The following is a 13,703-nucleotide window of genomic DNA, read 5'->3' on the forward strand; positions in this document are numbered from 1 at the left end:
TTGAGGTGGGACTGTCAGGTAACTTCACAGTGAATGAACACCAGGGGCTGTCCCCACAGCAGGAAGTGGCCCTTCCATCCATGTTGGGGAAGCAATATCTAGATAGTCCCTGTAGGGGGCAGGCAGGATCCCTTTACTCTGGCAGATATCCTGCGTGACATAAGGAATGTAGGTAGATATGCAATCACATTACCACATTCCTTTCTGAGGCAGAGACACTTGAGAATGCTGGCCAAGGAGTTAACAGCCCGAGACAGCAAGGAAAAGGCAATTTGAGTGTGGTCAGCGTGGGCCCTGTACTGACCTCTGAGTAGCTAGTTACGTTAATGAAGAAATCTTAGCAAAATTACCCAGTGTGAGAGCAAAGTCCCCAAGAAGCTCAGCTAAAACTAACCAATGACTTTTTAAGAACAGCTACGAGAAGAGAGATTATACTCGTGTAAATACGGTCAACTAAAGCAAGATGCTGTCAGCACACAAAGGGATAACCTTTAAGTAATGCCCTCAACAACACACAGATCCTAAGATGTGGTGAAGAGCTCGGCTCCATCCTAGTGCCCTTGAAGCCCAGGGCAGTGGCAGGAGCAGGTGTGATGCTAGCACAAAGGTTACATAAGGACCAGGACCTGGGAATATGTGTATCCCAGCTGGAGTAAGGGGGTTATAAGAAGCAAATGGTTGGGGAAGGAGATGGACCAGCTGACCTTGGGGAGGCCCTTCCCTCGTTCCCTGTCAGGTTCAAAACATGTTGGTGGCTGTTATATGTTAGGGGGTTTTATAGCTTATACATGCTTCTGGAATCCCAGTTTCTGAGGTGTGTGCTCAGGTCCCATAGTCACTAGACAGAGCTTCTCTGTGTCCCATCAGCTACGAAGCATGGTCTACAAACAGTGGCAACCAGCCTTCTCTTCCTCCACGTTCAAGCTCCCAGTATTAACTGTTGTTAATTGGGCACACAGGTTCTCTTGCTGCCCCAGCTTATCAGGTTTGACTCACCTTCTCTCTGGGCTTCCCCCGTGTAGAGATGGTACCTCCCTCTGCACTTGTGGGCTGTTCCTCTCAGGCCAGTTCTCGTTCCCGGATTAGAAACAGGATGCCCCTCAAGTCTACCTTCTGTTAAGTCATCTACCGACTTTGGGAACACTACCTGCACAAGAGCTGACACAGAGTGCCGGATGGCACTGCCTACTGGAGAACAGACACGGTCTGGGGGCCACAGTGATGGTAACCAGCTGGTAACTTCAGGTCACCGACATACTCTCTCTATGTGGAGATGAAAAGTAACACACCTTCTCAACCATACTTTCTCGACTCTCTCAGTCCACACAGTAGACCTTTGCTGTGCTGTTTACTTTTAGGGATTGACAAGGATACACAGGGCTGACCCCTGGAAAAGCCCCTAGCCCCATGAACCACATTAGCAGCAGCCTTTGATTGCAGGTGCCTCCCAGGAACAGAACATGCCTTCAGCTCCCTTTCATACCTTAGAAGCTTAGCTGGGTGAGGTCTTGCCTTGAGGAAATCTGGCCTCTTATTAATGATGCTGATCTCCTTAACAACTTCAGCTCTCTTCTAACATAAGCATTGGCTATAATATTAAACGTGCCAGTGTCCTTTTTCTCTCCAAACTATACATTTTGCATTTCTTTCTGTACCATTTGCTCTTTTTCATTGAAGACCTGATAAGAGGAATCACTAATCATCACATGACAGAGTTAATATTGGGCTCTCCTGAAATCTCCATCACCAAATAAATTAGTCCGTTACTTTTAAATTTAGCCTCAGGCAAGTTCTTAGGACAAGGGCAGAAAGAAACCACATTTTTACAAAAAAAAAAAAAATCACGGAAAAGGCCTTTAGCCCAGTGGCTAAAACTATTGCTCCCCTCTGAATCCCCAAGCCGGGCTTCCACAGTCTGCATGGCTCTTGGCACTACTGACTTCCACGCTCCTACCAGGACGGCCCACTAAACTCTGCTTAGTGTTCAGTCTCTTCTGATTCAAAGTTCCAAGGTCTTCCACCTTCTTCAAAAAACAAAACAAGGCACCGGCATGACCAGGTATTACAGCAATAGTCCACTCCTTCATATCAACATCTGTATTAGTTACTTTTCTATGACTGTCATAAGACACCATGACCAAAGCAACCTATAAAACTGATAGTTTATAGGGGCTTAAGTTCCATGATAGCAAGTCATGGTGGAAGGAGCAGGAAGCTGAGGACTCACATCTTGAATCGAAAACACAAAGCAGAGAGAGAGAGAGAGAGAGAGAGAGAGAGAGAGAGAGAGAGAAAGAGAGAGAAAGAAACTGGGAAAGGTGCAAGGCTTTGAAACCACAACCCCCCCCCCCCCCCACCAACCCCCTGAAGGACATTCTTCCTCCAGCAAGGTCACACCTCCTAAATCTATCCAGAGTCACCAGCTGGGGACCAAGTATTCAAATGCCCAAAACTATGTAGGACAGCTTATTCTACATGTCATAGGAATTCAGAAATTCAAGGCAGTAGCAGGGAGAACCTCCACTGCAGGTCCACTTGCTGCAAAGCCAACAAGCTGTTCTCCCGAGTCTTTCAAGTAAGAAGATGTGGATCAAATGAAAAGTGTAAACAAGCAAACCTTAGGACTCTCCAGAACAAGGGCAGCCATGTGAATCTGGTCTTACTCACAGGGTAAGTCCAGAGGTGCTGGACACAGAGATCACAGGAGGTGCCAACATAAATTCTTCAGGCTTCAGGAATAAAAATACCATGAAAGCCAAAAGAGGCAAGGTCATGAACCAACCATTCACTCACTCAGCAGATAAGATTACATGCAGTCCTAACACGCAGACCTACTTATTAAACAGTTCGCATTCTGTTGCTATCTCTTAAACACAATCCAAAATGCTACAATCAAAAGAAATGTTATCTTATTTTGTTGAGTTAGACTTGAAAACACTAAGCCCTCTGAACGTGGTGAGTGGAATTTTGACAGGGCCCAGGGAAGTCTGCTAAGGGATGATAGAATAAAGAGGCAACACAACCTGACTTCCCAACCAGCTGGCAGAAATCTGCTCAAGGATGTGTTTTCTCAGTGGATAATCCTGAGGGTTGACCAGAAGGCTGCAGACTGGAAAGGCTAGAGTAGGTGCTGTTTATAGTCACTAGTACTCTGAGAGCTTACCTAAGGATAAGAGGGCTAGCAACTTGAGGATGAAATGTCTTTGTGTGTGTGTGTGTGTGTGTGTGTGTGTGTGTGTGTGTGTGTGTTGGGGTGTTGTTTTGTTTTGTTTTGTTTTTGAGACAGAGTTTCACTATGTAGCTCTGGCTGTCCTAGAACTCACCATGTAGTCCAGGCTGGTCTGGAACTCACAGAGATCTACCTACCTCTGCCTCCCAAGTGGTGAGATTAATGATGTGTCCCACTACAGCCAGCTATGGGATGTCATTTTTTGTTTTTTGTTTTTTTGTTTTTTTTTTTTTTTGGTTTGTTTTTCAAGACAGGGTTTCTCTGTGTAGCTTTGCGCCTTTCCTGGATCTCGCTCTGTAGACCAGGCTGGCCTCGAACTCACAAAGATCTGCCTGCCTCTGCCTCCCGAGTGTGGGATGTCTTTAAACCCCAAACCCTGAAGATTTTGAAGGTCTCCTTTTTCTTGCTTTAGCAATGCTAGTGCTTGGGGCATCACAGTGTCATGGGGGACAGAACAAAATATACTTTGGGGGCCAGAGAGAGGGATCAGAGGTTAAAGGAGCTTGCTTCCAAGACTGACCATCTGAGTTCTATCCCTGGCACCCATGTCAAGCTGGAAGGAGAGAAACAACTCCTGTAAGTTGTCCACTGATGTCTGCATATGTCACATACACATCTACAGCAAATAAATGTAATAAAAATGGCTTTAAAGAAAAAAAGTAAAGATCTTAAAAGTGTTTATTTCCAGAGGCTCTGTTAATTTTTGAAAACAACTATAGTCATTCTTTACCTTTTGTTAAAAAAAAAAAAAAGCCAGGTGGGTGACAGTGGCGCATGCCTTTAATCCCAGCATTCAGGAGGCAAAGGCAGGTGGATCTGAGTTCAAGGCAAGTCTGGTCTACAAAGTGAGTTCCAGGACAACAGGGACTAAACAGTTTATCTGTCTTAAAAAACAAAAAAGTGCCGGGTGGTGGTGGTGGTGGTGGTGGCGGCGGCGGCGGCGCACGCCTTTAATCCCAGCACTCGGTAGGCAGAGCCAGGTGGATCTCTGTGAGTTCGAGGCCAGCCTGGGCTACCAAGTGAGTTCCAGGAAAGGCGCAAAGCTACACAGAGAAACCCTGTCTCGAAAAACCAAAAAAAAAAAAAAAAAAAAAAAAAAAAAAGTAAGGCCATCAAATCATTAAAACTATTTCCAGTGTTTGATCACTAGGGGCTACTTACATCATCAACAGCATGGGCCACTTCTCCAGGGGTGTTGCTGTAGAGATAAGACAGCGGTTATAAGAACACCATTGGGTGCAACTTCTTACTCAACTCCTGACATCCAAACTCTGTGCACTGGCAATCTTCTTATGCCTGCTGCTCTATGTCCACACTCTGCTTCCCTGATGCTCTGTTCTAAAACCTCTGCCACACATCCCACCTTCTCCTTCTTTACCTTTCATTTTATATCCCACCTCCTGCAAGTGTTCTGAGGGCGGGTCAACTCTGGGTTAGGATCCATGCAATATGTGACTATCACCCACACACACACACCAGTTTTAGGGCAAGAGTGATAAGAAAAGCAATGCCAGACTGTGCCCACAGGAGCTCCAATGCCTATAAGAATCAGGAACCTACAGCACTCGGGAGGCAGAGCCAGGTGGATCTCCGTGAGTTCAAGGCCAGCCTGGTCTACAGAGCGAGATCCAGGACGGGCACCAAAGCTACACAGAGAAACCCTGTCTCAGGAAAAAAGAATCAGGAACCTGGAAAAAAAAAAAGCAGTATGTTTCAAAACAAAAACTGAAGAAGAATAAGCAACAAGAATCATGGAGATTCTGCCACCTCAGAAGGGGCCTTTGAGGGAGATGAACAACCTAGTGACCACCCAGCCATACTGGAAACATCTGCATCTGAACTATTCGGCATTTCATCTGGAATGCGGGATGCAGTGGGGGTGACTGAGAAAGCAATTATTATTGCCTGAGTTTGTACTCATTTAGACCGAGGATTGGGGATGACTGCTATACCCTGCAGATGGGAACAGATCAACAGTGTAACAGAAGCAAGCCTGTGTGAATAGGACTGAAGGGCATGCTCAGGAAAGCTCACTGCTCTTCAGAACTAAGTCTTACAGGACACTGCTCTTCTCCAGCTGCAGCTGTGGACAAATGACCATGGCTACTGGTGTGAAAGCATCTTATTGCACCATGGCTAGCAGAATGGAAGACTTAAAACATCTCTGCCACCACTAAAAACAGACAGTGTTTGGGGCTTGGCAATATTGCTCAATGGTTAAGAGCACTTCAAGATGTGAGTCTAGATCCTAGCACCCATACAACAAGCTAGGCACAGTCTTGCATATCTCTAACAAGTTAGGGGTGGAGACAGGAAGATGTATGGGGCTCACTGGCAGCCAACCTAGATAAAAATTCAAGCTCCAAGTTCAGGGAGAGACACTGCCTCAAAAGAATAAAGTGAAGAATGATAGAAGAAGATACCCAGCACCTCCTGTAGCCTTGTGTATGCACCTACACAAACATGTACACATATAAAACACACACACACACACACACACACACACACACACACACACACACACACACATATGTAATATAAACAGAAAAGTCTCAGCTAGGCCTCTCAGAAGAGTAAAACTGTTATGGGATGGGACAACGGGATCCAAAGCATGGAGCAGGCCTGGGAGTCAACACCCACTGCAGATCCCAGGGAGACCAGCCTAGCCCAGAGGTAGGGAAGACAGAGTTGAAAGGGGAAGGAAGGAGGCAGAGGCAGGGGTCTGGGTCTTCTTAGGAGAATGGGACATGTCCTGTTGAGCTTAGTGGTCAAGTACTCACTGTAGCTTCCCACTATCGCCACCAAGACTTCCTGTAAGTCAGAAGTAACAGCCATCACAACTTGACATGCCTTAGCACTGATGAGAGGTCTCTAGAGGAAGGAAGGATGAAGGGATGCCCCCTTTGGTTTAACCTAAAGGGGAAGGCTGGGTGGGGTGAGACCCTGCTACTGGACAGGACAGAGACTTAGCCCAATAGACATGCTTCCGCAGACATTCTGGCCACATTCAAACCTGGTCCCATTGGGCCTGCCCTGCATCAACAAGGGGCACCACCCCAAAAGACAGCTTCACCTAGGCACCAGGAGCTGCTCCAGGGTCCAGGGCTGGGGACATAGGGACACTGCAATTCCTGCCACTATCCTAAGCCTTTCTCTTCAAATGCGTCCCCAACCCGAGCCACATACAGACAGGAAGTAAATTACCAGTTCTGTGAAGCCGAACCATCCAACTCTTTATCAAATGACAGAAAGGGACGGATGCGACAGTGGACTCGGATGTTTCCTTTCAGCTCCTACAACAACAAAGAGCTTTCAACACCAGGGAGGCTGGCTCAGCAGCAGAAGGCCCTGACCTCTGAAATTCCCCACAGGGCAGCCAGCTCAGTGCTACTCAGAGATTTTGTATTCAACTTTAACAGATTTGTTCCTTAAGCAGCAACAAATATCCATTTCCTGGTATCTTGGGCTAAATTCTCTCAGGCATTTTAGGAGGAATTTCAAGAATTTGGTTGGGGCTGGTATCCTGAATTTCCACAGGGTCATCCAAATGACATCATGGAGATTTACTGCCCAGAGGAAAACAAAGTGGAAGTGAGCTGTGCTCACAGCAGGAAGGCCAGTGTCCTCCAGGTCAGAGGAGCAGATGAATGTAGGATTTACGTTGTTTTGTGGATACTGTGAACACAGGATTCAGTGCTGTGAAGCTGTGTTCCATTTCTGCCAAGCTGGTCTTAAACACTGCTGACCTTGAGGAACTCGCTGCTCGGGTGGTGGCACCTGTGCCCCAGACCTGGGTGACAAAGCCTCCCCAGTGCAAATCCTCCTGGGGGATTGCCTGGAAGCAGCCCATCCATCTTCTACAAGGTACCAGAAAGCATCCTGAGCTCAGGTATGATGCCTCCAGCCACCATCTTCTCTATCCATTCACTCAGTTCGGTCCCGATGCTATCCTGAGGTGGCTGGGGCCACTGCACAGAGACTGGGACTGAGGCCCAGCAGACCTCCAGTCAGCACAACCCTTAGAGCCTTCTTGCCAGCTCTGACTCATATAGCTGACTTGGGCTGGAGACAACCAGTCAGGCCCAACAGACCTGGTAACCAGGTATCCTGTAACTAAATGCCACTGGATGTCCTTCAGACAGCCTTGGTTCTGCCCAGCTCAGACTACAGAAGAACCCTCAGAAAAGTGCAAGGACCATTAGCACAGCAGTGAACATGCACGTGAACTAGGAAGGCTCACACAGCAAAGCAGCCCTGGAATGCTTCCATAAAGTAGGACTGGGATGTGGGCAAGTGAGAGACCAGGGAGAGGAGGTGGGACCCAACAGACCCATATACTTGCAGAGTATAGGTGCTAGTCTTAGAAACAGAAGGGATCTTTGCCACCCTAGAAAGAGGGTAGGGAGGATGGGATGGTCAACATTTGGACAGAGGAGTCCAGCAGTCAAGATGTTACAACTAAAGCTGAGACCATCATCTACATTTGTCCAGAAGTCATCAAGGTGAACAAGTGATATCAGTAACTTGTGGGATAATCTTTTTGTACACTGTGAACATGTGTCTCTGCCTAAGGCGCCTTCTGATTGGTTTAATAAAGAGCTGAATGGCCAATAGCTAGGCAGGAGAGACTAGGTGGGACTTCCAGGGGGAGAGAGGAATCTGAGGCACTGGGCATTTTGCCAGCAAGACACAGAGGGAGTCAGACATACAGAATGGAGAAGAGAGGTAAAGAGCCACATGGCAGAGTGTAGATGAATATAAATGGCTAATTTAAGTCTTAAGAGCTAGTTGTAAACAAACCTAAGCTAAGGCCAAGCCTTTATAATTAAGAAGTCTCCATGTCATTATTTGGTAGCTGGTGGTTATGGTGATATTTTATTTGTGCTGAAATGTGATTTTATTTGTATGTTAATAAATAAAATTGCCTGGGGGTCAGAGCTAATAGCAAGCCATAGCAGAATTCTGGCAGTGGTAGCATATGCCCTTAATCTGATCACATGGCAGGCAGAGTCTGTGTGTTCAAGGATACAGCCAGCATGGAGACACACGCTTTTAATCTCAATATCAACCATAGAGACCTGGAGGTCTGTATAGACAGGCAGTGACAAGGAGGTCATGTCATTGGATTTACAACCAATGAGAAGGCAGAACAGAAAGTCAATAAAAAGACACACACACACACACAGGAAGTAGATCTCTTGCTCAGGGGAAGGACAGCAGCGGGTGATAAGAAGGTGGTTTTAGTCTCAGCTCTTAGCTACTGCTCTGACCTCTTGGGCTTTAAACTCTGCATTTGGCTCTGTGTTTCTTATTTAATAAGACGGTTACATCTACAGGTGGTACAAAGAAAGTCTGACTATAATAGCTATTCAAACATGATCCTTGCTGTCAGAACCTGTCTGGGTTCAGGGTGCATCAATGCTGTGGGGACTCTATGCTCTTCAGCATCTATCACCCACACCTGTCTGGCTTTCTGTATCTAAAGAAGGCTCAGTCCATCAACACTGCCTGATCCTTTTCAATTTTCTATCATCCTAGGCTGTGGGAAGTTTGCCTTTTATATGCCAAAGGCATCAGAAAATTGAGGACACACAAAGCCATGGCAGAGCCTAATGGATGTTTGTGAACAATGAGGAGAGACCTCTACACATGGCCAGGATCCTGGAGGTGGGGTTTTCAGCTCTCTTCTCTCATGAGCTTTCCAGCTGGATACTGAGGAGACCAGTGGGGGGTACACTTCAGTCAGCCGGTCAGCACATTCGGAACCTGTCTGTTGGCAATCAGGCTCTGTGCATCTACCCAGGTCTTTAGTACCTGGAGAGAAGTGGGAATGCCATGTTCTCATGAGCTCTTGTTGGGTTCTCCAGGGAGGGGGACTTTTTCCTTAAGAACCAGCAATGCTGAGATTAAAATGTTTGTTTATGTGTGTGTGTGTGCATGCGAGTGCATGTGCACTTGTTTTTTGTTGTTGTTTTGGTCTGTTTTTCTTTTTTAAGAGAAAGACGCCGGGCGGTGGTGGCGCACGCCTTTAATCCCAGCACTCGGGAGGCAGAGCCAGGCAGATCTCTGTGAGTTCGAGGCCAGCCTGGGCTACCAAGTGAGTTCCAGGAAAGGCGCAAAGCTACACAGAGAAACCCTGTCTCGAAAAACCAAAAAAAAAAAAAAAAAAAAAAAAAAAAGAGAAAGAGAACATGAAATTGTGTAGGTAGGGAGATAGGAGGGACCTGGGAGGGTTTGGGGAAGGGAAAAAACATGATCAGAAATATGATGTATGAAAAAAATTTTCAATTAAAAAAAGTTTAAAAAAAAAAAGAGAAAATTCCCTAAAATGCTTTAGTCAGTGCTGGTTACACTGCGAGTACCCAGAAACTACCCTCTAGGGTCTGCTCTGAGCACTGAAACAGGTAAGCAGATGATGCCCAAGGACTGTTGAGATCCAGTGGAGCTCTGTCACCAGAGGCACACACAGGCTTTGGGAAATGAGTAAGCAGTGTTCACAGACACCGGGCAAATACATCACGGAAGCCATGTCTGTGAGAAGCAAGTTGGCCAAATGAACTGTAGGCCCTGGCTGCTCACGTTAGTGTGAAGGCCTGAGTTTGAACTTCTGGTCTTCCAAGTGACCTTAGGTCTTATGCTCTTGGGAATGCAAGAGATCCTTGGAGCCTCCTCTACAGCTGAGAAAATCAGTGAGGATTTGAGGGAGGAACGTGCTTGCAAGGGCTGAGACCCTGAGGTTCTGGGTTTTTATATCCTGAAAAATCCCCCTCTACCCATCTCTGTCCATATCGCACATCAGTGAACTGTCGGTTTCTGATGTTTTGATGTGATCGTATCATCTACCTATAGTGACCACAGCCACTGGTGCCTCTTAACCCCAGTACTGTGGTGACCCCTCTTCCTCTTTATCATTGCCTCCTGGCTGAGCAGAGTGGCCAGTGGCTTCTGGGTGAAGAGGATGCTTGATCCTAACTGACGATTTGTGGCTGGCCCGCTCTCACTTCCTCTGCCCTCAAGCCTTACTCTTGGATGCTAGCAATGCTGGCCAGCTGTCACTCAGGTGTGGCCTCACAGTCCTCCTGGGGTATATTCTGAGTTGCTGAACCACTGCGCTGGCAATGCAGGCACTCACCACCAGGCTGTTATGGAGGGCTCTCCTCCTCTGCTGTTCCAGGCGGAAGCGTGAATCCAGCTCCTGCAAGCTCCGCTGTAGACCTGCAGCCTCTGACTGACAAGCTGCAAGGACAGATCACCCCGGGTTACAGCCCAGTTCTCATGAGGAGAGTCTGCAGTCTCCTATCCAAGAAAGGTTCGAATCATAAGGAGGTTGGCAGGATAGGCCACCGTGGGTTCTCCAACTGAGGTTCTGGGTGCTCAGTGCTCATGGTAACTCACGATTCCAATGGAGTCCTGGCTCTAAGGACCACCCACTGTGGGCTGAGATGTGCCCAGCCCTGGAGCTTGCTCAAGTATCAAAGGTTTCCATGAGGCCCCCTCTGTGTGGGACAAGGCCACATGGCAGAAGTTGGGCTGACTTCTGGATCTTACTGTACATATGAGACCCAACATTTTCTCTGTCCCACCGGGATGACTCCATCTTTCACAGGAAGAGCCACATTGCTTCACATAGACACCTGGTGCCTGTCTCAGACACAGCAGAGGCGAGAACGCCTACTCTGAGGAATCTGCACGGAGTCCCTCTAGGTTGGCTGATGGCTAGGCTCTCTTCTTCCTTGGCCTATAACAGGAACTGCTGCTGCCTGCTTTCCTGTCAGTTATGGAACAGGCTGATTGAGCAAAGTATGCTGGTTGGGACCTGTGTCTTGAGAAGAACTGAAGGGAACAACTGAAAAAAAAAAAGAAATAAGAACACTGAAAAAAAAGAAAGAGTCCCCCCCTCCCCCCGCCCCCCCCCCACCCCCCCCCCCCCCCCCCCTCCCCCCCCCCCCCCCCGCCCCCCCCCCCCCCTCCCCCCCTCCCCCCCCCCCCCCCCACCCCGCACCCCCCCCCCCCCCCCCCCCCCCCCCCCCCCCCCCCCGCCCCCCCGCCTCCCCCCCCCGCCCCCCCCCCCCCCCCCCCCCCCCCCCCCCCCCCCCCCCCCCCCCCTCCCCCGCCCCCCCCCCCTCCCCCCCCCCTCCCCCTCCCCCCCCCCCCCACCCCCCCCCCCCCCACCGCCCCCCCCCCCCTCCCCCAACCCCCCCCCCCTCCCCCCCCCCACCCCCCCCCCCCTCCCCCCCCCCCCCCCCCCCCCCCCCACCCCCCCCCCCCCCCCCCCCCCCCCCGCCCCCCAACCCCCCCCCCCCCCCCCCCCCCCCCCCCCCCCCCCCCCTCCCCCCCCCCCCCTCCCCACCCCCCCCTCCCCCAGCCCGCCCCCCCCCCCCTCCCGTCCCCCCCCCCCCCCCCCCCCCCACCCCCCCCCCCCTCCCCCCCCCCCCCCCCGCCCCCCCCCCCCCCCCCCCCTGCCCCCCCCCCCCCCCCCCCCCCCCCCCCGCCCCCCCCCCCTCCCCCCCCCCCCCCCCCCCCCTCCCCCCCCCCCCCCCCCTCCCCCCCCCCCCCCCCCCCCCCCCCCTCCCGCCCCCCCCCCCCCCCCCCCCTCCCCTCCTCCCCCGCCCCCAGCCCCCCTCCCCCCCCCCCCCTCCCCCCCGCCACCCCCCTGCCCCCCCCCCTCCCCCCCCCAGCCCCTCCCCCCCCCCCCCCGCCCCCACTCCCCCCCCACCCAGCCCCCCCTCCCCCCCCCCCCCCCCCCCCCCACCCCCCCCCCCCCCCCCCCCACGCCCATCCCCCCCCCCCCCCCCCCCCGCCCCCCCCCCCCCCCCCCCCCCCCCCCCCCCCCCCCCCCCGTCCCCCCCCCCCCCCCCCCTCACCCCCAGCCCACCCCGCCCCCCCAGCCCACCCTCCCCCGCCCCCCCCCCCCACCCCCCGCCCCCGCCCCCCCCCCCCCCCCCCCCCCCACCCCCTGCCCCCCCCCCCCCCCCCCCCCCTCCCCCCCTCCCCCCCCCCCTCCCCCTCCCCCCCCCCCCACCCCCCCCCCCCCCCCCCCCCCAGCCCCCCCCCCCCCCCCCCCCCCCCCCCCCCCCCTCCCCACCCCCCCCCCCCCCTCCCCCCCCCCCCCCCCCCCCCCCCCCCCCCCGCCCTCCCCCCGCCCCCCCCCCCCCCCTCCCCCCCCTCCCCCCCGCCCCCCCCCCTCCCCCCCCCCCCCTCTCCCCCCCCCCCCCCCCCCCCCCCCCCCCCCCCCCCCCCCCCCCCCCCCCCCCCCCCCCCCGCCCCCCCCCTCCCCCCCCCCCACCCCGCCACCACCCCCCCCCTCCCCCCCCCCCCCCCCCACCCCCCCCCCCTCACCCCACCTGCTGTCTTGGTTGACTAGGACCTCCTGAGACTGACCTCCCTCCCCCAAACCTGGAAACATGAGAAACAGTCTGGGCTGCCCTCCTGGCTGCATTTCATAGGCACATTATGTAGAGCACCCCTGTGGGTAGTGGGGAGTGATTCATGGCTACAAAATCATCACACACATCAGCATTTCCTAGGGAAAAGCCACAGCTGCTCTGCTCTCCAGTCTTCCCTTTAGTTTGTTATAGCTTGTCCTCACTTCTGGGAAAGATGATTGACTCTTCCCATGAAGACCCTACACGTGCATCCTATACACACGCTACACAAAGTACCCATGCACACAGACCACATCACACACAGCAGACACAGGCGTCATACACATGAGCATATGCACACAACTACATCTATCACATCATACATACAACCACACACATGAATATGTCATAAACCACATATATACACATAACATACACACACACATACCACACACATGTGCACATGTATACAAACATACCATTCACACATATACATGCACACATACACACGCACACCTACAAAAGCCTCAGGAACCTCCAGGAGGTTACTGAACTGAACTGTCCTATGGAGACGAGAGTGAAATCCCAGGGCAATCGTTACCTAAAATGAAACGTTAACCTAACCCCAAAGCAGTAAACAGCGGCAAGCTTGGGTGCACCTCTTTTGAAATGCTGGTCAGCATGATGACCAGCTTCCCTTAGGGCTTGTCACAGGTGTGGACCGCATGACACTGGAGAGTACACGGGACTCTCGCACAACAGTACACAGTACTGCTGGGGGGAGACAGGCAGGACCCCTGGAAATGACAGCTGAACTGTAGAACACAACACTTCACCTCCTATTTTGGAGGAAATCTGACCCGGGAGGCTCATGGCCCTGAACATCAAAGTTAAGGAAATGTTATGTGAGTGTCAGAGGGGGCCTGGTAGCAAGGTGAGCTACAGGGGAGGTGGGGAGACTCCCCAACACTGGAGTGGGGCATTCCATCACGGTGTGAGTGGCACAGCATTTATTATTGCCATCACATTAGGTATACACCAGGAGTAGAAAGACATGGGGCTGGATCCCAGGCTGATCACTGTTCAGAGAGGCTTCTCCTGTGTGTCCT

The 13,703-nt window shown here is 52.3% G+C and overlaps 1 protein-coding gene across 4 annotated transcripts in view; it reads right to left on the reverse strand.

Moving 5' to 3' along the window:
* Kif25 (kinesin family member 25) overlaps window positions 1-13,703 on the reverse strand; it is a 40,169-nt gene that overhangs the window by 16,024 nt on the left and 10,442 nt on the right. For all 4 annotated transcript variants that reach the window (XM_052750781.1, XM_052750784.1, XM_052750783.1 and 1 more), the window contains exons 4-6: window positions 10,362-10,465; window positions 6,434-6,522; window positions 4,391-4,427 (exon numbers count right to left, since the gene is read on the reverse strand). In XM_052750781.1, coding sequence (XP_052606741.1) covers window positions 4,391-4,427; window positions 6,434-6,522; window positions 10,362-10,465 — 230 coding nt within the window. The remainder of the gene's footprint in view (window positions 1-4,390; window positions 4,428-6,433; window positions 6,523-10,361; window positions 10,466-13,703) is intronic.

This window comes from Peromyscus californicus, unplaced genomic scaffold, assembly GCF_007827085.1.
Source record: "Peromyscus californicus insignis strain IS unplaced genomic scaffold, ASM782708v3 Scaffold_22__1_contigs__length_63687245, whole genome shotgun sequence".
Lineage (NCBI taxonomy): Eukaryota > Metazoa > Chordata > Mammalia > Rodentia > Cricetidae > Peromyscus > Peromyscus californicus.